The sequence below is a fragment of the Sus scrofa genome, chromosome 5, assembly GCF_000003025.6.
Source record: "Sus scrofa isolate TJ Tabasco breed Duroc chromosome 5, Sscrofa11.1, whole genome shotgun sequence".
In the NCBI taxonomy this organism is placed as follows: Eukaryota; Metazoa; Chordata; class Mammalia; order Artiodactyla; family Suidae; genus Sus; species Sus scrofa.
Window position 1 is genome coordinate 16,330,910 of NC_010447.5, and position 27,447 is coordinate 16,358,356.

Here is a 27,447-nt window from a genome sequence, read left to right on the forward strand (position 1 = left end):
GGAACTCCAGGAACGCTGAATTCTTAACCCACTGAGTGAGGCCAGGGATCCAGCCTTGTGGATACCAGTTGGGTTTGTTACTGCTGTGCCACAATAGGACCTCTGTTGGATTTTTCTTATTTTTGTAAAATGAGTGTTTATGTCTGATTTTAGTTTTCACTTCTCATTTAGGGATTGGAATCTGTTCTCTTGTTTAGTCTAGCTAAAGGTTAGCTCATTTCCTAATCTTTTCAAAAAACCAATTTTTAGTTTCATTGATTTTTCTCTGTTTCTCTATCTCCATTCTAATCCTCATTTCCTCCTTTTGCTTGCTAGCTTTGTTCTTAGCTTGCTCCTTTTCAGTTTTTTAGGTGGTAAGTTTGGTTATTGGTTTTAATTATTTGTTTATTGCTTTTTAGGGCCGTGCCCGAGGCATATGGTGGTTCCCAGGCTAGGGATCAAATTGCAGCCGTAGCTGCCGGACTACACCACAGCCACAGCAATGCTATATCCTAGCTGCATCTGCAGCCTACACCACAGCTCACAGCAACACGGGATCCTTAACCCAGTGAGCAAGGCCAGGGATTGAACCCACAACCTCATCGTTCTTAGTTGGATTCTTTAACCAGTGAGCCACGATGGGAACTCCTGTATCTTTTTTTTAAAACCTCTTTGTTCAGTGTATATTTGGTAAAGTTTCCCAGGAGTGGGGTTGATAAAAATAATGGTAACTGCATATATGGTCTTATGGAAGATATGCTAAATTTCCCTTTATAAGGGTTGTGCTATTTTGACTGCTCATCATCAGTTTATCACAGTGCCTATTTCTGCCACAATCTTATTAATAGAATATGTTATCAAGTTTTTAGACTTTGCCAGTTTATCCATTTTAATTGCATTTCTCACATGAGCAAGGTTTAACATCTTTTCATATGCTTAAGAGCCTTTTGCCTTTCTCTTTTCTGTGAACTTTATTTCTCTAATGCATTTTGTAACATTCTAAAGATTGTTAGGCTGTTTCATCTCTTTTTAGAATTTATATATTAGGAATATTATCCCCCTTGTTTGTGATAAGCTGCAATTTGTTTTAATATTTTGATTTGTGGTTTTACCTCGTTTATTAATTGTATTTTGTCATATAAAAGTTTTTAAAATTATGGCCATCAATGATTTCATTTTCTTGTGCTCTACCTACTCTCCAGTACATGGAAATAACGTCATGTAAAATATTTTCAAAATGTAAATTATATATATTTGTGAAAATATACACTTAAATCTTTTGTGATTATAATGTGTTCTTTTTGCTTCTAGGCAAGGATAAAAGCCATTAATACTTTTTTTGCTAAAAATGGTTATCGCTTAATGGATTCTACTATGTATAGTCAGCCCATTCAAACTCAAGCACAGTATGCCTCACCAGTCTTTATGCAGCCTGTATATAATCCTCACCAACAGTACTCTGTTTATAGTATTGTGCCTCAGTCTTGGTCTCCAAATCCTGCACCTTACTTTGAAACACCACTGGTAAGTGAGATCCTTAGAAATAAAATTTTATTGTTGAAGCTGAAATTTGAATTTTGAAGTAATTGACTAGAGTTAGAATTCATGTTTTATTTTGTGTTGGTATTAGTTTCTGACTTTTAAATAAATAGTAGTGAGGATATCTAATCCCCTGTATTGTGTATATACATATGACTTAGAATTGAGCTGTTGGTTCCTATCATTTTATTCTTTAGCTATTGCTAGATAAAATAAGAGCCTGGGTAAATTCTAAATGATTTAAAATGCTTTTAGCTTTGTGAAACTTCCAGAGAGAAATACTCTTTTTCTTTTTTTTTTGTCTTTGTAGAGCCGCACTTAACGGCATATGGAGGGGTTCCCAGGCTGGGGGTCGAGTCGCTGCTACAACTGCTGGCCTACACCACAGCCACAGCACCGCCAAATCCTTAACCCACTGAGTAAGGCCAGGGATCGAACCCATGTCCTCATGGATACTAGTTGGGTTTGTTAAGTGCTGAGCCACAACAGGAACTCTGAGAAATATTCTTTATTAGGTATTGAACCAGTGGTTCCTTGTTCTGTAAGGCAAGTGATAGCTTGAAAAAAGTATTGCAGATGTTTTAAAATTATTTTTGGCTTATAAGAGAAACTGATGCTAGGTTAGTTCATCAGAAGTTTCTTATGACCTTCACACAAGAACACAAGTTTGGCTTTACTGTGAATAGTTTTAAACATTAAAAATTTCTTTTAGGCTCCTTTTCCCAATGGTAGTTTTCTGAATGGCTTTAATTCACCGGGATCTTATAAAACAAGTGCTGCTGCTGCTGTGAACATGGGTCGACCATTCCAAAAAAATCGGTAAGATAAAAATGGTAGCTGGAATTTATTGTACACAATTCTTCATAGTTCTTAAAACAGTTACTGTGTTAATAGCAATGCTTATTTGCTGACCCAGTAAAAAAAGGTTTTTTTTCCGCAAAAAAGTATGTGAACAATTTAACTTAGAATTAATAAAACATACATTTACCTCAGAGTTGATAATGGTTATAAAAGGAACTTGAGACTTGAGATTACGCATAATACATATGACCTTTTTTAATAATAAAGAGAATCTAAAAATACATTTTATGGTAACAACATAAAATCTGGTGCCTAAGTGCCATTTATTGTGTTAAATAGGTAATGTTTTGGAGAATGAGCTTTTTTGAGGATAAAAATGTTAAGTGATTTAAATAATAAATGCTGGGAGAGTTCTTGTGTGGCACAATGGGATCAGTGGCTTCTTGAGAGTACTGGACGCCGCTTGGATCCCCATCCCAGCACAGTGGGTTAAGGATCCCTTGTTGTCGTAGGTGCTGCATAGATCACAGTTGAGGCCCGGGTCTGATCCCTGGCCGGGGAACTCCATGTGTCACAGAGCGGCAATACATACATACATACAACAACGTTCACGTTGTTGCTCAGCCGGTTAGGAACCCAAATAGTATTATCCATGAGGATGTGGGTTCAATCCCTGGTCTCAATCAGTGGGTTAAGGACCTGGCATTGAGCTTTGGCGTAGGTCACAGACGCAGCCTAGATCCCGCATTGCTGTGGCTATGGCACGGGCTGGCAGCTGCAGCTCCAATTGGACCTCTAACTCCAGGAACTTCCTTATGCCCAAGATACAGCCCAAAAAAGAAAATAAATAAACATTGCCGTGAACTGTGGTATAGGTTGCAGACGCAGCTCGGATTTGGTGTTCCTATGGTTGTGGTGTAGGCCAGCAGCTACAGCTCTGATAAGACCCCTAGCTTGGGATCCTCCATATGCCACAGGTGTGGCCCTAAAAAGCAAAAAAAAAAAAAAAAAAAAAGTACAAAATAAAAAAAAAAATGCAGTTATTATGTCTCTTTAAAGCAGAAGAAATTGAGACATAAAATGTTAACTATCATGTCTACAAGCATGTAGCTCGTAGCTTGCAAAGCCAAGATTTGAGTCCAGGCCGTCTGATTCCAAAGGCTGCTCTTAAAACAACATTCTATGAGTTCCCATCGTGTCTCAGCAGAAACGAATCTGACTAGTATCCATGAGGTTTGATCCCTGGCCTTGCTCAGTGGGTTAAGGATCCAGCATTCCTGAGAGCTGTGGTGTAGGTTGAAGATGTGGCTCAGATCCCACGTGGCCTTGGCTATGATGTAGGCCAGAGGCCACAGCTCTGATTCTACCCCTAGCCGAGGGTGTGGCCCTAAAAAAGACAAAACAAAACAAAACAAAACATAAAGTTCTGAATAAATTATTGAGAACTCTGGAAACTTTGCTGTTATATAAGAAATTAATTTGTCTCTTAAGTATCATACATTCTTTACCTAAATATTAACTTAAAATCTCAGTAATTTGGTATATAATGACTTTTGACATTAAGTATAAGTAACCAGAGAGCTCATGTAGTAGTTGAGATTTACTTAGTAATTTCATATCTGTTATTTCTTTATTTTGTGAACCTCATGGGTGGCTTCTGTTTTTGTTGTTTTGTTTTAAATTGTTTCTATTCATTCTCCTAGTTGGTTCTTTTTGGCAAGGAGATCACGTGGGGAATGTTTTTCCAAGATGACTTCTGGGAACACAGTTCTTTCATGTAGTTTTCCTAAAACAAGCTTCACTGGAAAAAGAAGCCTCTCTGTGTTAAAAAATACTCTCCTCAGTGGATTCTGGAAGCATTCACATATGTACTACCCTCTAATAGTCACAAATGTTATACTCACTTTAACTGACACAGGTGGTTAAAGTATTTAAAGATCATTTTTAAGTGTTTGAAAATTTTTACTACACATTTTTACTGCTTTGTGAAGTTCTGAGCAAGAATTCTTTACATTTTAAGAATGATGGATTTTTTACTTGTACTCTTGTAGATGACTCTTAGTTTGGTAATACAGTAACAGCAGGAAAATTCCAAGTATTTCTAATTGCTAGTACATATGAGTAGAAGTACATTGAGTCTTAATACATGTACTGTCCTCTAACTTTCCTATTAGTCAAAATTATTTCGTTTCCATGTGCTCATAGAGATAGTGATGTTTAAATATGGAAAGATCTTTGTTGCAATGTAGTTATAACTCATTTTACAGATGCAAAAAATGAAAATTAAAGAGAAATACCTTGCTAGGGTTTACATGGCTTTTTATTATCAGCTGACTTGAGACTAAAACATTTTCTTCTACTATAACTAGTAAGTTTCTTAGAAGAATTCAGTTAGTACACATAACAATTTGCAACTTCCCTTATGAGGAGGGAAGTAGCCTTGTTTAAAAAAATTTTTTTTTTCGCCTTTCTTCGAAGGGGTGAATTTTGTTTTAAACAGTGAGGTGAAATAGCTATCTCAGTTATAAGATAGACTAAAAGTTTGTTTGTTTGTTTGTTTTTTCTTTTTAGGGCTGCACCCATGGCATTTGGAAATTCCCAGTCTAGGGGTCAAATTGGAGCTGTAGCTGCCCGCCTATACCACAGCCACAGCAATGCAAGGTCCAGGCCATGTCTGCAACCTACACCACAGCTCACGGCAACACCGGATTCTTAACCCACTGAGTGAGGCCAGGGATCTAACCCACACCCTCATGGATACTAGTTGGCTTTGTTTCCACTGTGTCACAACGGGAACTCTAAAAGTAATTTTGAATAACAACAAAAAGTATTGATGTTTGTAGGTGCTTGACTTAAAAATGCATTAAATGGGCTTTTGATGTGCCTTTATTGTCACTTGTTTTTGTTTGCTGTGCTTTCTTGGTGAAAGGGGTCGAATTACAATAAGAAAACCAAGAATGACAGTTGTTACTCTTGCTTATAAAAATATGTATCTACAGAGTTCCTGTCCTGGCACAGTGGAAACAAAACACAGTGGTTAACGAATCCGACCAGGAACCATGAGGTTGTGGGTTTGATCCCTGGCCTCGATCAGTGGGTTAAGGATCTGGCATTGCCATGAGCTGTGGTGTAGGTTGCAGACACAGTTCAGATCTGGTGTTGTAGTGGTTCTGGCCTAGGCTGGCAGCTACAGTTCCAATTAGACTCCTAGCCTGGCAACCTCCATATCCGCGGGTGCGGCCCTAAAAAGACAAAAGACCAAAAAAAAAAAAGAAAAGAAAAGAATATGTATCTAAGGTTTTGAAGATAGAAGAAAGGTATATAATGTAGTTTTGTGTGTTATTTACTTGATTACTGTTAGAAGAGCAGGTAGGAAATCAGACTGTCAGGTGCTCAAAGCCCACAGCAGCCCCTGGGTTTGTGCTTCAGACTTAGAAAGAAGAGCTCTGAGTTATTGTCAGAGGGAACAGCACTAGAGCAGGTTCGCTCACTGACAGAGCTCACCTGGTGCTCCATGATGCTCATTCCAGCCTCAGAGTTTGGGATGGAGGAACCTAAGGATGTGACTATGAGGGATAAGTTACAAGCCACCTCTGATTCTTTAGTATAAATCGCCTTACTTGATAGAGGGGACTTAATTCTACATTCACAACTGTGGGTCTCTTCTAGACTGACAGTGTTTTTCCAGAACCACTCGTGAACAATTTTTTCCATATATTTGACCAATACAGGTTGTTAATTTTTAGCACAGAAATAATGCATGAGTACTTTTAAAAATGCAGGAGTTCCTGTCATGGCACAGTGGAAAGGAATCGGACTAGGAACCATGAGGTTGTGGGTTTGATCCCTGGCCTTGCTCAGTGGGTTAAGGATCCCACATTGCTGTGGCTGTGGTGTAGGCTGGCAGCTGTAGCTCCGATTTGACCCCTAACCTGGAAACCTCCATAACCCTTGGGTTTGGCCTTACAAAGCAAACAATAAAATTTTTTAAAAATGCAGATACTGCAGGTGAATTAAAGAGCCTTTTGGCCACCAACCCAAATCCTTGTTTCCTTCTTTTTTTCTAAGAAGTGACCATTGCCAGACCTTTATTCTTTTGTCTTTTGTTTGTTTGTCTTTTTATTTTTTTGTCTTTTTAGGCCTGCACCTGCAGCATATGGAGGTTCCTAGCTAGGGGTTGAATCAGAGCTGTAGCTGCTGGCCCACGCCACAGCCACAGCAACTCAGGATCCGAGCTGTGTCTGCGACCTACACCACAGCTCCTGGCTGGATCCTTAACCCCTGAGCAAGGCCAGGGATCAAACCTATGTCCTTATGGATACTAGTCAGGTTTGTTAACTACTGAGCCGCAGCGGGAACTCCCAGACCTTTGTTCTTATTTATTTATTTTTAAGTTACCAATATCTTTTTTTTAGGGCCAAACCCACAGAATATGGAAGTTCCTAGGCTAAGGGTCAAATCAGAGCTGAAGCCGCTGGCTTACACCACAGCCACAGCAACATAGGATCTGAGCCATGTCTGTGACCTACACCGAAGCTCATGGCAATGCCAGATCCTTAACCCACTGAGCGAGGTCAGGAATCGCACCTGCGTTCTCAAGGATACTAGTCGGGTTTGTTAACCTCTGAGCCACGACAGGAACTCCTAGACCTTTATTCTTAAAATTTGTTTAAGTTACCAGTAAAGGAACAGTTTATTAACCTTATAACAGCCCAGTGATGATCACTAGACCTACTTAGAGAGAATAGGACTAACTTTCAGAAGTCTGGGCAATTTTCTACTTTTCATACTTTATCTTTCTGTTACTTTTATTTCTTCCTTTCAGTCTTTTGTCACTTCTTACTTTCATCACCCTTTTTTCTTTTGCCTGGGCTGAGATTGTTAAGTCTCTCTCAGTGAAGGGTAAGATTATGAGATCTGAGGGCTGTTTAAACCTAATTACTTGTCCATTAGGTATATTGAAATGCAGTGAGAAAATTTTGGTGCGTGTTAATTTTCCGAAAGGATACATAAACAGCATATCTACCTCATGAAGTCATTTTCAGATATGATGGATAATATAAATATTTTGAAAATTACTTTGTGTTGATTGATATACTGTAATTTTCATTGCTTTTCAGACTATCTTGTAATATGTAAGTAATTATCTGGAAAAGTATATTTTTTGCAGAGGGGTTGTTTTGGTGTTTGGTTTTTTTTTTTCCTCTTTAGGGCTACACCTCTGGCATATGGAAGTTCCCAGGCTAGGGGTCGAATCGGAGCCGCAGCCACATCTATAGTAATGCCGTATCCGAGCTGCATCTGCAACCTACACTGAAGCTTCCTTAATCCACTGAGCAAGACCAGGGATCTAACCTGCATCTTCATGGAGACTAGTAAAGTTTTTAACCCACTGAGCCACAATGGAAACTCCCTGGAAAAGTTATCATACTTGAAACTTAGTTCAACTTTTTTTTTTTTTTTTTTTTTTTTTTTTTTTTCTTTTTCTTTTTGGCTCTCCCTGTGACATGTGGAAGTTCCTGGGGCAGGGAATGAACCCACACCACAGTAGCAGCCTGGGCAACTGCAGTGACATGCTGGATTCTTAACTCGCTGAACCACCAGGGGACTCCAAAGTTTAGCTCAACTTTGTAACTTGATTTTTATCTTTATTTTATTTTATTTGTGGCTTTTAAGGACCACACCTGCAGCATAAGGAAGTTCCCAGGCTAGGGGTCCACTCTGAAGTGTAGCTGCCAGCATGTGCCATAGCCCACACTCAAAGCAAAGCAGGATCCAAGCCACGTCTTCTACCTACACCACAGCTCATGACAGCGCTAGATCTTTAACCGGCTGAGCCACAGTGGGATTTCCCCAGAAACCAGTTCTTACTCCTGCCTTTGGGGGTCTTGTTGCCACACTGAAAATGCATGGCAGCATAGACTCCATAAGCTTCCTGCCTGGCTGTTCTGGGGTTTTTGTTTTTGTTGTTTTTTGTCTTTAGGGCTGCACCTGTGACATATGGATGTTCCCAGGTTAGGGGTCAAATTGGAGCTATAGCTACTGGCCTACACCACAGCCATAGCAATGCCAGATCCAAGCTGCATCTGAGACCTACACCACAGCTCATGGCAATGCTGGATCCTTAACCCACTTAGCAAGGTCAGGGATCAAACCCAGGTCCTCATGGGTACTAGTCGGGTTCCTTACCACTCAGCCACAGCAGGAATTCCCTGCCTGGCTGATTTAGATGTGTCAAAACTGCAGCTAATGTTAGAAAAATTAGGTAAAATCCTTAGTTATATCCTGAATATTGAAGTAAAGGTAGCTTTATCTTGAAGAACTTTGAATCTTTCCTCAAATCTCTTCAAACAGCTTTTTTTTTTTTTTTTTTTTTTTTTTTTAACGTAGAAGTTCTTTGCCTCTTAAAAATAGGCAAAAAGAACTATGGAACATAAAAGGGTTTACATTTTTATAACATGACACTTCTATATCTAACTCAGTTTATAGAAAATCAGAGTACAGCAGAAGGCAGTTTTTTAACTTAGCCCATTAAGAGTTTGTACCATTAAGAGGAGAGATTTTCTATCTGTTTAAGGAATGAATTTTTCTTTCATGTATATGATCTTATATTTCTTATAGTGTGAAGCCTCATTTTAGGTCATCAGGTGGTTCAGAACATTCAACAGAGGGCTCTGTGTCATTGGGGGATGGACCATTGAACAGATCTGGTTCAAGGAACTTTCCAAATGAACGACATAACCCCACAGTAACAGGGCATCAGGAGCAAAGCTACCTTCCAAAGGAGACTCCCACTTTGCAGACGGAGCAGAATGGGGACTATGGAAGGGGCAGGTAAGGAAATGCAGTAATAAATATGGAAATAAGGTATAGGAAAAAAATCTTTGATCATAATATGAATATTGGAAGACCATGATGTAGTGATTTTTTTTTTTTGCTTTAACTTAATTATTGGTATATTGTTATGCTAAATAAATGCTTTGTTCACATATTGTGGGTTTGTCATAATTATTAAGAAATTTGGAGTGCCCATGTAGAATATAGCTCTGACTCAGAGGTTTTAAAAAGTTATTCTGAAGTTCTTTACAGTTCACTAAGGAAAGATTGGCTTAGAAAGATAGAAGACCCAGTCTGCTTCATAGTTTTAATTCCTAACAACTTATAAACTATGGGAATGGGATTATATATTGCCTACCCTGCCTAAACACAACAGAAAAACCAAACCCAAATATGCTTCTGATGTGGAAGGAGCACTGCTAATAAAAATGGGCTCAACTTACTTGGTGGTGGTCATAGGTGAAGTTAGCACAGGATCCCTTCAGAAGAACGTACGTTAATCTTTTAATAATAAGGGAGATTTAGAAAGTAGAGATACTTAAAATAGAAGTTCACCCGACTTTGATAGAGCGTGTACATTGGAAGAAACTTAATGAGTTGTGTGTCCCCCCCCAACTCCCTGCCATTTCCCCACCCCACACCCCACCCCCTTTTGTCATGTTAAAAGGAGAACTCTTTTCAGAGGTCGAAGACGACGGGAAGATGAAAGAGTCCCAGTAAGTATTTTTTTTTAATCTTTAGTTTCTATTTTCTTTTGTGGTTTACTATGGCAGTGGCTTCTGTTGTATCTTTCAGCAGTTTTGATTATAGTATTGATTATAATATTCAGCAAAGATGAATAGAGATTATTCTTGATGCTGAAATATCCTCTATCACTACCACCCATCACTCTTAAAGCACACATAGAAATTTGACCTATGTTACTCACTTTTCAAAAAAAAATGACTTAAATATCTAGTCTATTCATAAGATTTAAAATAAAACATGTGAAAATATTCCGTGGAAAGTTTATTGCCTTATTAATGGACACTTAAGTAGTTTCAATCTTGTGATCTTACAGTGCTGTTACAAACAGTACAATGATAACCTCATGCAACCACCATTTCTCATGTGTGCAGTAGTATCTGAAAGAGAATCCCTAAAGGTGGGATTTCTGAATTGCATTTCAGTAAGTTGATGCCTAATGGCTTCTATATAGGAGTTGTGCCAGTTTTCACTCATTGGAAAAAAATTCCTGCTTATCCATAGCCTTACAAAGTATGTGATTTTTTTCCCAGCCTGATATATAATTCACTTTTATACTCTGTTTGATAGTGTTGGAAACTGTTACACTGTTTATTAATTATTATTTGGAGGCAGTTTTCTCCCTACTGCTGATTCTTATTTTCACCAATCTTACAAAACCTCTTATAGATTTAAGGGAAAAAAAAATTTTAATTTTATGGCCACACCCACAGCCTAAGTTCCTGGGCCAGGGATTGAATCTGAGCCACAGCTGCTGACCTACCCCATAGCTGCAACAATGTCAGATGCTTTAACCCACTGTGCCAGGCCAGGTATCAAGCATCTCCCTGAAGCAACTCGAACTGCTGCAGATTCTTTTTTTTTTTTTTTTTTGCTGCAGATTCTTAACCTGCTGCACCGTGGTGGGAACTCCAAGAAAAATTTTTTCAGTGGGAGTGACAGTGGAAGAGGGTTGTCACTGCAGTGGGTGGGGTCACTGCTGTGGCGTAGGTTCTACCCCTGGCCTGGGAACTTCTGCATACCGGGAGTGCGCCCCCCAGAAAAGGGAGCAGGGAGAGAAGAGAACATGCTTATCAGATCTGAAAATGAAGGGAAAGTGGTATCAGAAGCTAGGAGAGGAATGAACTCCCACAGGAAAGAATGTTAACAGTGGCAAATCCTAGAGGGAGGTCAGCAAATAAAAAGTCAGATTTGCATGGTGGAAGGCATTGGTGACTTGTCAAAGCAATTTTAGTGGTGTGATGAGTACAGGGGTGAGAAAGTAGAGAGGATACCACAAGTGAGAGGCTTGTGATATAGAGAGTGATAGATGAAAGAGATAGATGAGAAGATTTTCAAGGAAGAGTATTATTCTCTCAAGACTATATGGAAGGAGAAAGGATGATGGCAAGTTTCAGTAGGGTAGGGTTTATTGTTTTTAATTCTGTAGTGGAAGAGGGTATAGCAAATTTAGAAAGCAAAAACTGGAGATTGATTGGATGGTTTAAGGAGTATTGGCAAAGTTTGCAAAAGAAAACAGGAGAGCAGAGTTCATGTTGTGACTCAGTGGTTAACAAACCCAACTAGTATCCAGGAGGACAGGTTCCATCCCTGGCCTCATTCAGTGGGTTAAGGATCCTGTGCTGCCACTGCCATTGCCATGGCTTCGGCTACAGCTCCAATTGAACCCCTAGCCTGGGGACCTTCTTACATGGGTGTGGCCCTAAAAAGACAAAAGACAAAAAGAAAGAGAGAAAAGCAACAGGAGAGGAAGCTGACTAAAGAAAAGTAAGCTCAACTGAGATGAAAAGCCAGGAATTTATAGGGAACAGTTTTGTTCTCTAGGATGGAATTTTGTTGTTTGTTTGTTTGTTGTCTTTTTCCAGGGCTGCACCTACAGCATATGGAGGTTCCCAGGCTAGGGATCTAATCAGAGCTGTTACCACCAGCCTTCACCACAGGCATAGCAATGCCAGATCCTTAACCCACTGAGGAAGGCCAGGGATTGAACCCGCAACCTCATGCTTCCTAGTTGGATTCGTTAACCACTGAGCCACAATGGGAACTCCCTAGGATGAGATTTTGTGTTTCGTATATTTTGTTTGCTTTCAGCTTCTGTGACACAGGAGTGGAGAATGAGATAGACGTGACCTGTTTTATGATTTGTATCTTTTAGAGACCCCATCCTTCAACAGCTGAAGCAAAGGCTCCAACACCAAAGTTTGACTTATTAGCCTCAAATTTTCCTCCTTTACCTGGAAGTTCATCAAGAACACCAGGTGAACTTGTTTTGGAGAGTAGAATGTCTGATGTTGTTAAAGGAGTCTACAAAGATAAGGTAAACACTGAGGCATACAACCTTGTACCTGAGGGGATGAATCTTTTGCCTTTGTTTTCAGGGTTATTATTTAAAATTTTGTTTGCCCTCAATGCTTATTTATTTATTTATTTTTTTGTCTTTTTGCTATTTTTTTGGGCCGCTCCCGCGGCATATGGAGGTTCCCGGGCTAGGGGTCGAATCGGAGCTGTAGCCACTGGCCTACGCCAGAGCCACAGCAACGAAGGATCCAAGCTGCGTCTGCAACCTACACCACAGCTCACGGCAACGCAGGATCTTTAACCCACTGAGCAAGGGCAGGGATCAAACCCGCAACCTCATGGTTCCTAGTCGGATTCGTTAACCACTGCACCACAACGGGAACTCCCCTCAATGCTTATTTAGATCATATAGTTTTTATTCATGGGGTTTTCAGCATACTCTGAGTACTATAAAAAGATTTGTGCTGGATTTCCCTTGTGGTGAAGTGGGTGAAGGATCAGCATTGTCACCGCAGCAGCTCTGGTTGCTGATGTGACACAGTTTTGATCCCTGACCTAGGAACTTCCACATGCTGCAGGTGTGGCCAAAAAAAAATGGGCGGATTTGTGTTCAAGCTATACAAAGTCAATAAAATGTTTCTTTGCTTTTCATGTCTTTGTATCAAGTCTGCCCAACTTGGTAGTACTAATTAATGCAAGCTGAATGGAAAGTGTCATTTCCACTTAAGAGCATATGATGAATTGCTGATGTGAATGCTAAGCTGCTTTGGTAAACTCAGTCTTTCAAATAAATTGAGGGTTGATGTCAAAAGGTTGGGATACCCCATTCTACAGTATTTTTGTGTATAGACTTCTTTATATACTAAATCCTCACGCCCCACAAATTTTTCTCATTTTCTACCATCTTTTTCTGGTTCAGTTTTGTTTGTATTTAATAGTACGTATACATAGTATATCTAGGCTTATAGTGAAAAACTCCTGTATTGCTACTTCTTAACTTTTCAATTTTAGATGTTTTCTATTAACTTTATATTCTAGAAGCTAAGGTTTATTTCTCTTAAACCAATATACTTGTTTCATCCTCCTAGTATATTGCACTTTATCGTATCTGTGATGCCATCAATGATTCTTCATTATTTTAATATCACTAAGAAAGTAAAAAGGCATTGCCAGTTAGACTAGGTCATGCCATCATTTGTAAGTCACATCTCAAATACTGCATCTTTTTTTCATAACTGAGCCTCATATTATACTGTTGTTATGTCTTCTGTGTGTGTGTGTGTCTGTGTGTGTGTGTGTGTGTGTTTTCTAGGGCCACACCCGCAGCATGTGGAGGTTCCCAGGCTAGGAGTCTGATCGGAGCTATAGCTGCCAACCTACCAGAGCCACAGCAGTGAGGGATCTGAGCCGCATCTGTGACCTACACCACAGCTCATGGCAACGCCAGATCCTTAACCCACTGAGTGAGGCCAGGGATCGAACCCACAACCTCATGGTTCCTAGTTGGATTCGTTAACCACTGAGCCACAACAGGAACTCCGTGTCTGTCTCTTATACATTCAGTGACCTACTGCACAGCTGTGTTCCTGGGAGTTGCCTTCAGCGTCATCCTGGGAATTTTTCTTACTCTCTCTGGTGGATCACTTCTTTTTTGTACTCTTGTTTTACTTTCCCATATTATGGTGTGTCACATCTTTCCAAGCTTCCTGAATAAGAGGTTTTTAAAATAAATGCTTTGAAATTTTGCATTCTAAAAATGGCTTTCTGTTTTCACAGTTGATCAGTAGCTTATCTCTATAGAACTCCCTTGCTTAGGAGTTCATGTTGTGAAATCTGACTAGTATCCATGAGGATGCAGGTTCAATCCCTGGCCTCACTCAGGAGATTGGGGATCCAGCGTTGCAGTGAGCTGTGGTATAGGCTGGCAGCTGTAACTCTGATTCAACCTCTAGCCTGGGAGCTTCCATATGCCTTGGGTGCAGCCCTAAACAGCAAAAAAAAAAATTCACCCTTTCATGATGAAAGCAAGTTTAGAATACAGATGCCACAGGTGTAACCCTAAAAAGAAAAAATAATAATAATAAAGTGTATCTCTTATAATTCCAACCCACAATTGTAGGGTGAACACTTTCCTGAATGTTACCTTTTAAACTCTTGAGTTTTATTTATTTATTTTTTAAGGGCCTCACCTGCAGCATATGGAAGTACCCAGGCTCTAGGGGTCGAATTGGGGCTGCAGCTGCCAGCCTACGCCACAGCCACAGCAATGCCAAATCCCACAGATCTGAGCTGTGTCTGTGACATACACTGTAGCTCATGGCAATGCTGGATCCTTAACCCACTGAGTGGGGCCAGGGATGGAACCTGCATCCTCATGGACACTAGTCAGATTTGTTACTGCTGAGCCACAATGGGAACTCCTAAACTTGTGGAATTTTTGAAAATTTTAATTCCATATTCCTAAAAACCTATTGAAATTTCACTAGTCAGGAAATTTTTATTTCTTTTTTTTTTTTTTTTGTCTTTTTGCCATTTCTACGGCTACTCTTGTGGCATATGGAGGTTCCCAGGCTAGGAGTCTAATTGGAGCTGTAGCTGCCGGCCTACACCAGAGTCACAGCAACGCAGGATCCAAGCCTCATCTGCAACCTACACCCCAGCTCTCGGCAATACCAGATCCTTAACCCACTGAGCAAGGCCAGGGATCAAACCCACAATCTCATGGTTCCTAGTTGGATTTGTTAACCACTGCACCATGACGGGAACTCTGGGAAATTTTAATTTCTGAAGGTGGTACTTGTTTTTCTTTTTTTCTTTCTTTTTTTGGGGGGAGGGGTTGTTTTTTTTTGTTTTTTGTTTTTTGTTTTTTGGGTTTTTTTTGGGTTTTTTTTTTTTTGGTTTTTAGGGCTATTCCCGCAGATATGGAAGTTCCCAGGTAAGGGTTGAATTGGAGGTACAGGTGCTGGCCTACACCACATCCACAGCAACACTGGATCTGAGCTGCATTTATGACCTACACCACAGCTCAGGACAATGCCAGATCCCTGATCCACTGAGTAAGGCCAGGGATCGAACCCGAATCCTCATGGATGCTAGTCAGATTCATTTCCACTGTGCCACAGTGGGAGCTCCTTTCTTTTTTAAATCATGGTAAAATACACATAACATTAAATTTATTATTTTAACCATGTTAAGTGTTATGCACTTCAGTAGTACATTCACATTGTAACCAGTCTTATCATTTTATCTTGCAAGATTAAAATGCTATATCCACTAAATAGGAGCTCATATTCTCTCCTTCCCTCGGCCCGTGGTAACCTACCATTCTGCTTTGTCTCTTTGAATTCGACTGCCTCATATAGGTGGAATCAAACATATTTGTCTTTCTCTGACTGACTTATTTCACTTTGCATGCTGTCCTTAAGGGTCATTCTTTGTACTGGTTCTTCATTCCTTTCATTGTGCAATCTTCCATTGAATAAGTATACCACGTTTCATTTATCTATTTGGCAGTTGAATATTTATCTTGTTCCCACTTTTTGGTTCTTATGAATAATGCTACTGTGAACATTTGTATATAAGTTTTCGTTTAGACATATGTTTGCTCTTAGGTTTATAAGTAGGTAGAATTGCTGGGTCATATGGTAATTCTGTATTTAACTTTTTTGAGAAGCTGCCACACTGTTTTATAAAGCGGCCACACATTTTACACCCTTAACATATGAGGGTTCCAGTATCTCCATACCATCACTAACATTTGTTATTGTCTGTCTTACTGATTATAGCTGTCATAGTGAGAGTAAAGTGGTTTCATTACAGCTTTGATTCACAAATCCTTGGTTGTTAATTATGTTGAGCTTCTTTTCATGCATGTGCTTTATTGGCCATCTTCTTTGGAAAAGTGTCTGTGTAATTGCAATTTTGAAATATGTTTCCATTTTAAGGATAATGAAGAGTTGAGAGTGATTTGCCCAGTGCCTGCAGAGGATGAACAGACAGACTGCACCTCTGCCCAGCAACTCAGTACAAGTACCAGTCCTCCATGTGCAGCTGAGCTTTCTGCATTAAGGTACAAAATTTTCAATATAGATATCTTTCACATTAAGATTACTTTTTCTGAAGTTTCCATTGTAGCCCAGCAAGTCAAGAACCTGACAGTCTCTGTGAAGATGTGGGTTCAATCCCCAGCCACACTCAGTGGGTTAAGGATCCAACATTGCTGCAAGCTACAATGTAGATTGTAGATGCAGGTGGGATCCAGCATTGCTGTGGCTGTGGTGTACGCTGGCAGCTACAGCCACAGGTGCGGCCCTAAAAAGAAAGGGGGGAAAATGGCATTTTCATGGCATTGTCACCGGTGTGACTCTGGTTACAGCTGTGACACAGGTTTGATCCTTGACCCGAGAACTTCTGCATGCCTCGGGTGTGGCCAATAAATAAATAAATACTTTTCTTCTGATGAGCTGTCTCTGTGTACTGTATATTAAGCCTAATGTCAAACTCTTTTTTCCATAGCACAACTCAGCAAGAAAAGGATCTAATAGAGGATTCTGCTGTTCAGAAGGATGTTCCCAACCAGACAACTATACCAGCTTCTTCCCCGAGTACTGCAAAGCCATCAAGAACAAGCACTGCTTCGTCATGTCATAGTAACGTAAATGCAGCTGCAGCTGTGGCCCTCCAGGTAACTTGGTGACTAATTTAGTTTATATGAATAAAACAATGAGTATAATAAGGAGAAATTTTGTTTTTCACATAATTCTTTGCTAGAGCAGAGTCATTTGGAAATAGCCCAAATTGGGGCTGTCTGCCTGCATCAGAAAGAAGCTAAAGGAGTTTATTTCTGATCAGACTGTGCTTAAGTGAAGCTTCCTTCTCATTATGACTCTTATCATTTGGGGGCTAGGGTAAAGAGGTCTTGAGTCTCTAGAAATTCTTTTTTTATAATGCTTAACAAATCTATGAGGGGCCACTGCCATTTTTATTCAATTTCCACAATCATTTTTATAATTTGGAAAATACAGAAAAGCAGAGGAAAAGACACAATTTGCCTAAAAGTCTTTTGTTCATTGATAATAACTTAGTCTTCTATTAATATGTTACTGCTTTCCAACTGCTTTACTGAGATTCTTGTGGTATCTCTCTCAAGGTTCTTTGTGCCCAGGGAAGAGGGAGTGAAACCGTTTTATTTCATCCTCTGGGTGTACTGTTACTAATTTTGACTGTCCTCGTTAGACGTTTAGGTTTCCAGATACTTGCTTCGCTATAAACGGTGCTGACTTACATCCTTCAAATAAATATCAAAAAAATACAAGAAATTATTGTATTGTACCTAAATTACTAGGACTCTTTACTGTATTCAGCAGTTTTTTCTTTTTCTGGCCACATGGGCAAATGGAAGTTCTCATGCCAGGGATTATACCCATGCCATAACAGTGACATGAGCCACTTCAGGGACAACACCAAATCCTTAACCTGCTGTACCACCAAGGAACCCTCACAACAATTTTTTTTTTTTTTTTTTTTTTTGTCTTTTTCCAAGGCCGCTTCCGCAGCATATGGAGATTCCCAGGCTAGGGGTCTAATCAGAGCTATAGCTGCCGGCCTACACCAGAACCTCAGCAACTCGGGATCCGAGCCACATCTGTGACCTGCACCACAGCTCACAGCAACGCCAGATCCTTAACCCACTGAGCAAGGCCAGGGATCAAACCCACAACCCCGTGGTTCCTAGTTGGATTTGTTAACCACTGAGCCATGACGGGAACTCCAACAAAATTTGATTGTACCAGTTGCCTTTAATAGCAATGTATACGTGACTGTCTACTGCCCTTTCCTAGAAGATAACTTACTGATTTGCCTGATTTGCCTGTTTAGTTAACAGTATTCTTTTTGTACCTTATTATTTTAAGAATATATGCCGTAAGTTTTTGTGTTTATTATATTTGCTTCAAAGGAACCCCGAAAGCTAAGTTACGCTGAAGTGTGCCAGAAGCCCCCTAAGGAGCCATCTCCAGTCCTTGTGCAGCCACTACGAGAACTTCGCTCCAATGCAGTATCTCCCACCAAAAATGAAGAGAACGGAGCTGCTGAGAAGTCCACTGAGAAATCAAATGAGAAGCCAGAAGCAAGGGCTAGTAAGGATTACTCTGGCTTCCGAGGCAATGCCATTCCTAGGGGAACAGCTGGAAAAATCAGGGAACAGAGACGCCAGTTTGGCCATAGGGCTATACCTCAGGGAGTGACTCGACGTAATGGCAAAGAGCAATATGTGCCACCCAGATCACCAAAGTAAAAAAACAAAAAGCAAAAACTATTCAAAAACTTCTCTCTCTTCCCATTAAACTCGAGCCGTGGCTATATTGAACTGTTCTGGAGGGGAGGGGGTGGCCAGGAAGGAAACAAGAGAAAGTACATCCTTAAATCATTATGGATTTTGGAGTTGTGAGTGGTAGAATCCCAAAATTCATCTCTAAAGTGATTTTAAAATGCTGGAGGATTCCAATCAGTATAAATATATATATATATGTATACATATAAAAAATATAATTTTTCTATTTTTGTTTTTGATTTTAATTTGCAGAGATCTTCTGCCCGGAATCAATTTTGAGGGTTCAGATTTAGCTTGGGGGGAAAAAACGTATTACACATCCTTCAGTATAGGAGATGAGGGAGTGAGAGAAAATATTTTTTGAAGAAGCATTTCTGTAAAATTAGAAATTACTTTTTTTAATCTATTTAAAGTTTGGCTTGGAGAATACCATTTCTGCCTATACGGCCTTGTGTTGCAAAACAGATCAGTGGCTGGGGTGCCTGTTGTGGTGTGAGTGTGTGCAAGTGTGATTGAAGCCAAATCTGTTGTCATGTTAGTAAATGATTTGAAAACTGAATGTAATACTTGAGTAGATTTTTTTTTCTCCAGTTTTAAAATTTTACTCTTTTTGACCTTACTAATATTTCATTCAACAAGCTTATTAATCTCTGATTGTACTTGGAGATGTGACTACCAATCAGTTTGATACTCAAGGAAAGAATGGGGGTTATTAAAAAGGAATTTAAAGTTTGTCTTGGATCTGAGTGGGTGCGTCCAGTGGAATTCAGAGATTTAAGCTGCCCTGTGATTCCTCCACTCCCCAACCCCCAATTAGGAAACAATTTTTTAGTTACGTAATTTCTTATCTCTATTCTTTGACTACCCCACCCCCAACAGCAAAATAACCAGCCACCTACAGAATTGTATGTTTCTAACTGCCTTGATCAGTCTAATCAAATCATATAACTGTTCTAAATTTCTGACTTGAATATTATTTTACTCTTCTGTTCATGTATTTAGAACTTTAAATCCAGAATGTTGGGGCAGGCTGACCCTACAGTAATTTATTTGTGTTAGTGTTAAAGATGAAACATTGTAGCTGACTCTTTAAAGTGTTAAACAGTGTAGAGGTAAAAAAAGAAATCTCTTTTTAAAGGCTTAATTTGGGGATGACTTTTTTTCTGTTTACAGTGTATTTATCATCTTCTTTCTCAAAAAAAAAAAAAAATTACACTTTGGAATTTACAGAAGTAGAACCAGGAAGTCACAAAATTTTTGAGTTAAGGTTAGAAAGATAGTTATAATTAACATAATTTCTCAGTGAATAAAGTTGTAGTTCTCATATTAAATAGGCAAGTTTACATGCTGGTGTTTAGAGAATGGCTAAAAAATTAAAAACCATGTTGCATTAATCTGTTTTCAGTCATACCATTTTCAGAGTTCTATGTAAGGTGGCGTTTTGTTTTCTTTTTAGGGATAGTTTGTGATAGTAATAACTGTCCCTTATGTTAGTGAATTACACATGTACAAATCGAAACTGTAAATTGTGAACACTGGAAAGTACCATTGTGACATAGAGTTAAACATCTTAGTAATATATTAAAATGAATGTAAATGGAGGTTAAAATTACGTTACTGTGAAACTCATCTTCCAACTCTAAGTTAAGCTTTGGCGATTTGTATTAGTGGATTACTGTTCAGAGCTTTGAAAACACTGCACATTTCTGTACAAGCCAGAATTATCATTTCTTTGTAACTTATTATTCAGCTTGGCAATTGCTTTTGATTTGGTGGATTGATAACATGATATATATTTAAGCAGTTTGAAACTATTCATTTCTACACACTATTTTTTAAAATCATCTACTAAATGAAACATACAATAAAACTACCTGTGCTGAAATTTGGGGGAAGTTTAGGTCCTTTAAAAAAGAGTATTAATAATCATTGACTACATCTATGATGAAAGTGCTTATTTTGGTTTACTTAGATAATGCTGCAGTTGGTGGAAATGATAAGCATTTAAAGTGTTAATATTCTGTGAATGCATTGGATTTAAGAATAAACATTTTATAAAAATCACTTGGTAAGGATTATAAAATTTAATTATTGCACTTAAAATGAAATAATACTTTTTTTTACAATGTGTCACAGAAATAGGCCTATATTACTTGTATCCTTGTGTGACTTACGGTTAGTCCACTCAACTTCTAGAAACTAAATATTCTAATTGATAAACAAGAGAAGAATTCTTTTTGAAGAAAGCAAGTATGTTCTCGCTTTTTCCAAGAATGTGTTATTGAAAGTAGCAATTTAAAGACATGACCGACCATTTAAAAATTTGTATTAAATATAGTGTTTTTAACTTTATTTGCCTCATTACAGCTAATAAATAGTTCCCATTTTGATGGGATGTATAGGGAAGAGTGTGTATGTGTGTGTGTATGGGTGTGTGTGTATATAATATATATATTCACAGTATGTATTTAGCATTTATTTTATTACATCGGATTTAAGGTATCTGAATGATACCTGTGAGTTATGTGAAACTGATGGCTTCTTTGTCCAGCATTACTCGTAACTGATGAGGGTTGGCCATTCATTGTAGTTCAGCTATTTATTTAGTTCATTAGAAGGAGGAATTTAAATGTCAAGTTTTCTTCCTCATCCTTATGAGTTAACACTTCCTTGGGTTGTTGGAGGGTAAAAGTAGATACAAATGACACTGAGTGTATGGTACAGTGATATTCTCCCATACTTCTTAATGCATGAAGAGAACAAGAGTCACACAAGTTTATCACCTTGCACTTCATAGAGAAGGTATATAGAAGTATGGCAAAACCTATCTCCATTTTCTGTCCCAGTAATTAAGGTTTTCATGATATGTAGGCCTGTCTTTAATCTGGGTAATTTCATTTTTGCAAATGTAGACACTGGCATTCAAAGGAATGATCCATCTAAATTTTTTTCAACTGGATTTTGGGAGAAGATACGATCTTGTAGTAATACAGGTTTATTGTTGTTATCACCTTATGTCCTCAATTTGCATGTGATCAAATGACATGCAGATTTTTTAATTTATTTTTGGTTCCTAAAATTAAGGTAGCTTGAATATTGTTTTACATTCCTTTTTCTTTTTAAATAACCAGGTTGGCTTTGCAGAAGGCTTAATGATGGAGTATTAGCATCTGCTGGAGCAGAAAATAGTATTTAAAAGTTACTGAACACTTTCCATAGTTTATTAGTTATGGCCTTAATATTTCATCTTTTGGCAAGTCCACTGATTTTTCTTTGACACAGTTGAACAGCACTGGGGTTAAGTCTCTGATATATTAATGTTGGCCATGTACATTAACCATATTTTTAAAGTACTATTTTGTTTTTACAAAAAACATAAAATGCAGACGAGGACCGTATATTCTTTTTGAGGAGTTTTATAAATTCTTCATTACAGTTTGTGGGGTTTTTCCCTAATTTTTTATATTTTCTTGTAATTTGGTGGCCATTAATTTAACTTTGGGCTTTTTGGTATATGCTAATTTAGGTAGTCAGAGATTTCAAGAAGATACATAAACATTTCCATTTTAATTAATTGAATAAGGACATTTTAAGTTGAAAGAGAAGTTGTTTTCAAGTCGAATATATTCTCTTTCAGAATTTACCTGATTATTAAATAATTTAAATTTTATTTTTAAAAGCTGAGAATTGTTGAGTAGGCAGTTCCTAAAAGTACAAGTCAGATAGCAAATATCAACAGACTAGTGTGTAAAATAAAATGGTTTTATTTTCAGTTTTGCAGCACAAAATACTGATTAGTATATATAAACATCCACATCATTATGGACTTTTTTTTTTTTTTTTTGTCTGATTCAGATGTCTCTCGAGTGACATCTCTTAAATGTTTGGGGTTGGGAATCAGAACCAGTTATCTGGCTTCTCTTGTCCATTGCTTAGGTTTGTTCTTGTTGTCAAAACTGTCCCCCCCCCAAAATGGTGTGACACATGCTCATGCATATTATGTTAAAATGAGTACATCATTGTATTTGTATTTTTGTTTTCAACATTGCCAAGGTGCTATGGGAAATTAAAGTAACACAAAATTAGAAAAAATAAAATTATTAAAAAGCAGGACTGGTTTCCTTTTCTCCAGGTGGTTTATGTCTAATGACTACTTGTATTTACTTTTTGATTGTTTTTTATGTTGCCCACTCTAGTTCTGTTCTGCTTTTCAGCTTTTTGTTTTGTTTGGGGGGGGTGGAATGTGTGATATTTCATCTGCAAAATGAGGATAGAGAGCTAGAAAGACGTGCTCTATGATTCTGAGGTTTTCTTAAATTCTTTTAGTGTCAGAAGCAGTTATTAAAGGGAAAGAAAATCAGAGGCAGTGTGCAGCAGGTTAGGGCCTGATTTGAGTATGTAAGCTCTAGGGCTTTAAACTTATCTTTCTAGGTAACAGTAGCCTAGGGGTTTTTCTCACCTATTCAACCACATCTTTTGCTTTGATTGTGTCAAACCCTGGAGCTAATGGGTTTGGGGAGCTGTTTTAGGGAGAGGTCACTGAGAAATTAATGTATTTTTAAACATTTCTCCTTTTTTTTTTTTTTTTTTTTTTTTTGGTTTTTTATCTTTTCTAGGGCCGCTCCCGCAGCATATGGAGGTTCCCAGGCTAGGGGTCTAATCGGAGCTGGAGCCACCGGCCTACACCAGAGCCACAGCAATGTGGGATCTGAGCTGCGTCTGAAACCTACGCCACCACAGCTCACAGCAACGCCAGACCCTTAACCCACTGAGCAAGGCCAGGGATGGAACCCACAACCTCATGGTTTCTAGTCGAATTCATTAACCACTGAGCCACAATGGGAACTCCTTTTTTTTTTTTTTTTTTTTTGAGGTTTTTTTTTGTTTTTTTTTTTTTTTTTTTTTTGTCTTTTGTCTTGTTGTTGTTTTGTATTCTTGGGCGTGCGGCATATGGAGGTTCCAGGTAGGGTTGAATGACTGTAGTCACCAGCTATGCAGAGCACAGCAATAGGATCGAGCCGGTCGCACCTACACCACAGCTCACGCCGGATCGTACCCACTGAGCAAGGCAGGACCGAACCCAACCTCATGGTTCCTAGTCGGATTGTTAACACTGCGCCACAACTCCGAGCTGATTTTTTTAAAGAACTCACTGGCTTTTTTAACAGCTGGTATCTGTAAATTAATGTAACAGCTCAACTTTTATTTGAATGTAGTATTGCTAAAAAAAAAAACTTTGGGCATTCCTGGTGGCACAGCAGGTTAAGGATCTGGATCCGGTGTCACTGCTGTAGCACAGGTTTTGACCCCCTGGCCCAGGAACTTCTACATGTTGGGTGCATGGCTTTTAAAAGAAACAACCTGAAGTGTTTTCTCATAACTGTTTTGCCACAGTTTATTCTTGAGTTTTCTAGCTGGGATGAACTTTTTTTTTTTTTTTTTTTTTTGTATTTTGTCCTTTTAGGGCCGCACCCGTGGCATATGGAAGTTCCCAGGCTAGGGGTTGAATTGGAGGTGCAGCTGCCAGCCACAGCAGCACCAGATCCGAGCCGCGTCTGCGACCTACACCACAGCTCGAGGCAATACCCAATCCTTAACCCAGTGAGTGAAGCCAGGGATCAAACACACAACCTCATGGTTCCTAGTCGGATTTGTTTCCTCTGTGCCACGACAGGAACTCCAGGATGAAGTTTTTAGTGCTAGGAATTTAGGTCTTTTAGATACGGGCTAATTTCCAATTCGATTTTCTGAGTCTCATTCAGAAATACTTATTTTACTAAGTGTTATGAATGTGTTTATAGGGTAACATTTAATGTGAATGAACATTCACTTTCATAATTACTTAGCTCAGTAACATTGCCCTATGTAACACCTAAAACCTTTAATTTGCTAATCAGTTATTTAGCTTAATGAAGGTAAGCCATTATCAGTGAGAAAAATCCTTCCAGTTTTTATCTTTTTCTGGCCACACCCGTGTCATAAGGAGGTTCCCAGGCTAGGGGTCCAGTCGTAACTGTAGTCACTGGCCTACACCACAGCCACAGCAACGCCAGATCTGAGCTGCATCTGTGACCTACACCACAGCTCACAGATCCTTAACTCACTGAACAAGGCCAGAGATCCAACCCTGCTCCTCATGAATACTAGTCAGATTTGTTTCCACTGAGCCACAGTGGGAACTCCTATACAGGCTTTTGAGTTGTGTTTAAAATGAATGGATTTTGGGGAGTTCCCGTCATGGCGCAGTGGTTAACGAATCTGACTAGGAACCATGAGGTTGCGGGTTCCGTCCCTGCCCTTGCTCAGTGGGTTAACGATCCGGTGTTGCTGTGAGCTGTGGTGTAGGTTGCAGACGCGGCTCGGACCCTGCGTTGCTGTGGCTCTGGCGTAGGCTGGCAGCTACAGCTCCGATTAGACCCCTAGCCTGGGAACCTCCATATGCCGTGGGAGTGGCCCAAGAAATGGCAAAAAGACCAAAAAAAAAAAAAAAAATAGATTTGGCAAAAGCCTCATCACTGAGATACCTAATATTTTTATTCCTTTTTAGGAAATATTAAGGTTTATTTTTTTAGGGCCGCACCTGCAGCATATGGAAGTTCCTGGGTAGGGATAAATCAGAGCTGTAGCTGCCAGCCTATGCCACAGCTTATGCAATGCCGGATCCTTTAACACTGAATGAGGCCAGGGATCAAACCTACATCCTTATCGATACTAGTTGGATTCTCAACCTTCTGAGCCACAACAGCAACTCCTATCTTAAAGTTTAAATTTCAGTTTTATGCCTGGAAGTTTTTTTTTTTTTTTTTTTTTTAATTACATTTTTTTTTTTTTTTTTTTGTCTTTGTTGTTGTTGCTATTTTGGCCGCTCCGCGGCATATGGAGGTTCCAGGCTAGGTTGAATCGGAGCTGTAGCCACCTACACCAGAGCACAGAACGCGATCGAGCCACGTCTGCAACCTACACACAGCTCACGCAACGGATCCTTAACCACTGAGAAGCAGGGACGAACCGCGACTCATGTTCTAGTCGATTCGTTAACCACTGCGCCACGACGGAACTCCCTGAAGTTTTTTTTTTTTATAAAATGTTTACTACTAAAGGATTGTGAATTTCCTTAAAAATCTGTGGAATGGGAGTTCCTGCTGTAGCGCAGCAGAAGCGAATCCCACTAGTATCCGTGAGGATCGAGTTCGATCCCGGGCCTCGCTCAGTGGGTTAAGGATCCAGTGTTGCTGTGAGCTGTGGTGTAGGTCGCAGACGCAAAATCAGAAAAAGTAATTGCAAAATTAGCCAGTAGTAAATATGAAAGCTGGAGTCAGACAATCCATGCAGTTGGCATGGGGGATTGGTGCAGGGATAGAAGCCCTCACTGAAAAACAGGACAGATCTGAAAGATTTAATTAGGTGAGCAGGAGGAAAGTGTTCCAGATGAGGGAGCAACCTGTACATACCATTTTATGTTGCACTGTAAATATTGTAAGAGTCCTGCCAATACAGCATAGGGGACACTTTCATCTTCCTAGCCAGATTCCAAGGGGGTTAAAATTTGTGCAGTATGGAATTCAGATGAGGTCAGAGTAAACCTCATGAACATACATTTGGAGCAAAGTGGTAGATTTGGAAACAATGCTTGAATAGATTAGGTAGAGCAAGAGAAGTCCAAAAAAAATGATTCATGTAGTTTCTGTCATGGCTCAGCAGAAACAATCTGACTAGCATCCATGAGGACTCAGGTTCAATCCCTGGCTTTGCTCAGTGGGTTAAGGATCCAGTGTTGCCATGAGCTGTGGCGTAGGTTACAGATGCGGCTTGGCTCTGGCATAGGCCAGCGGCTACAGCTCTGATTTGATGCCTAGCCTGGGAGCCTCCATATGCTGCGGGTGCAACCCTACAAAGATAAAAAAAGCAAAACAAAAAATGACTTAGGAATTTGTGGCTTTGAAACTGGATGGAATTTTGTGGTATTCACCATGAGTGAATACATTGGCAAAGAACCTTTTGTGGGTAAGATATATTGAGTACAATTTGAGACTGTTATGCTTATTCTTTGCAGGATTTCTGATAATCCTAACAATGGGAAGATGGGAGCATGGTGCAAAAATAAATACTCAACTAAAATCATTCCCTTAAAAGACAGATGATCTCTAGCATAGGGTGCTTTTCATAAGATTACATTTTCTTTCAGTTTACCTCACTCTTAGGGACAAGGCTAAAAATTACTTGGTTTCTACCTGCCCCTATTTTTTTTGCCTTCATTTAAAAAAAATTTTATGATTTTTATATTTTTTTCCATTATAGTTGATTTACAGTGTTCTGTCAGTTTCTACTGTACAGCAAAGTGACCCAGTCATATATGTGTGTGTGTGTGTGTGTGTGTGTGTGTGTGTGTGTGTGTATACTTTTTCTCACATCATCATGTTCCATCACAAGTGACTTAGATGTTGTTCCCTGTGCTATATGGCAGGATCTCATAGCTTTTTTTTTTTTTTTCAGGGCCGCACTCTTGGCACATGGAGGTTCCCAGGCTAGGGGTTGAATTGGATCTACAGCTGCCAGCCTACACCACAACCACAGCAACACAGGATTCGAGCCCCATCTCCCACGTACACCACAGCTCATGGCAACACCGGATTCTTAACCCATTTAGTGAGGCCAGGGATCAAATCCACATCCTTAAGTTTCCTAGTCGGATTCATTTCCTGTGTGCCACGACGAGAACTCCAGGATCTCATTGCTTATCCACTCCAAATGCAATAGTTTGCATCTATTAACCCCAGATTCCCAGTCCATCCCACCCCCTCCCTTCCCCCTCCCCCTTGGCAACCACAAGTCTGTTCCAAGTCCATGAGTTTATTTTCTGTGGAAAGATTCATTTGTTGCATATATGAGATTCCAGATATGTGATATCATATGGTATT

General features: G+C 39.3%; 1 protein-coding gene across 19 annotated transcripts in view; it reads left to right on the top strand.

Annotated features, from left to right (window-relative positions):
* Positions 1-22,639, top strand: part of LARP4 (La ribonucleoprotein domain family member 4) — a 176,304-nt gene extending 153,665 nt beyond the window's left edge. For 8 of the 19 annotated variants that reach the window (XM_021091644.1, XM_021091646.1, XM_003355385.5 and 5 more), the window contains 8 exons: positions 1,291-1,503; positions 2,231-2,337; positions 8,941-9,153; positions 9,824-9,872; positions 12,056-12,217; positions 16,143-16,267; positions 16,714-16,882; positions 18,155-22,639. In XM_021091644.1, the coding sequence (XP_020947303.1) occupies positions 1,291-1,503; positions 2,231-2,337; positions 8,941-9,153; positions 9,824-9,872; positions 12,056-12,217; positions 16,143-16,267; positions 16,714-16,882; positions 18,155-18,493 (1,377 nt within the window). In that variant the 3' untranslated portion in view covers positions 18,494-22,639. Of the gene's footprint in view, positions 1-1,290; positions 1,504-2,230; positions 2,338-8,940; positions 9,873-12,055; positions 12,303-12,583; positions 13,551-16,142; positions 16,268-16,713; positions 16,883-18,154 lie in introns of those variants that run through there. The other 11 variants (XM_021091647.1, XM_021091649.1, XM_021091655.1 and 8 more) reach the window with 5 other exon arrangements.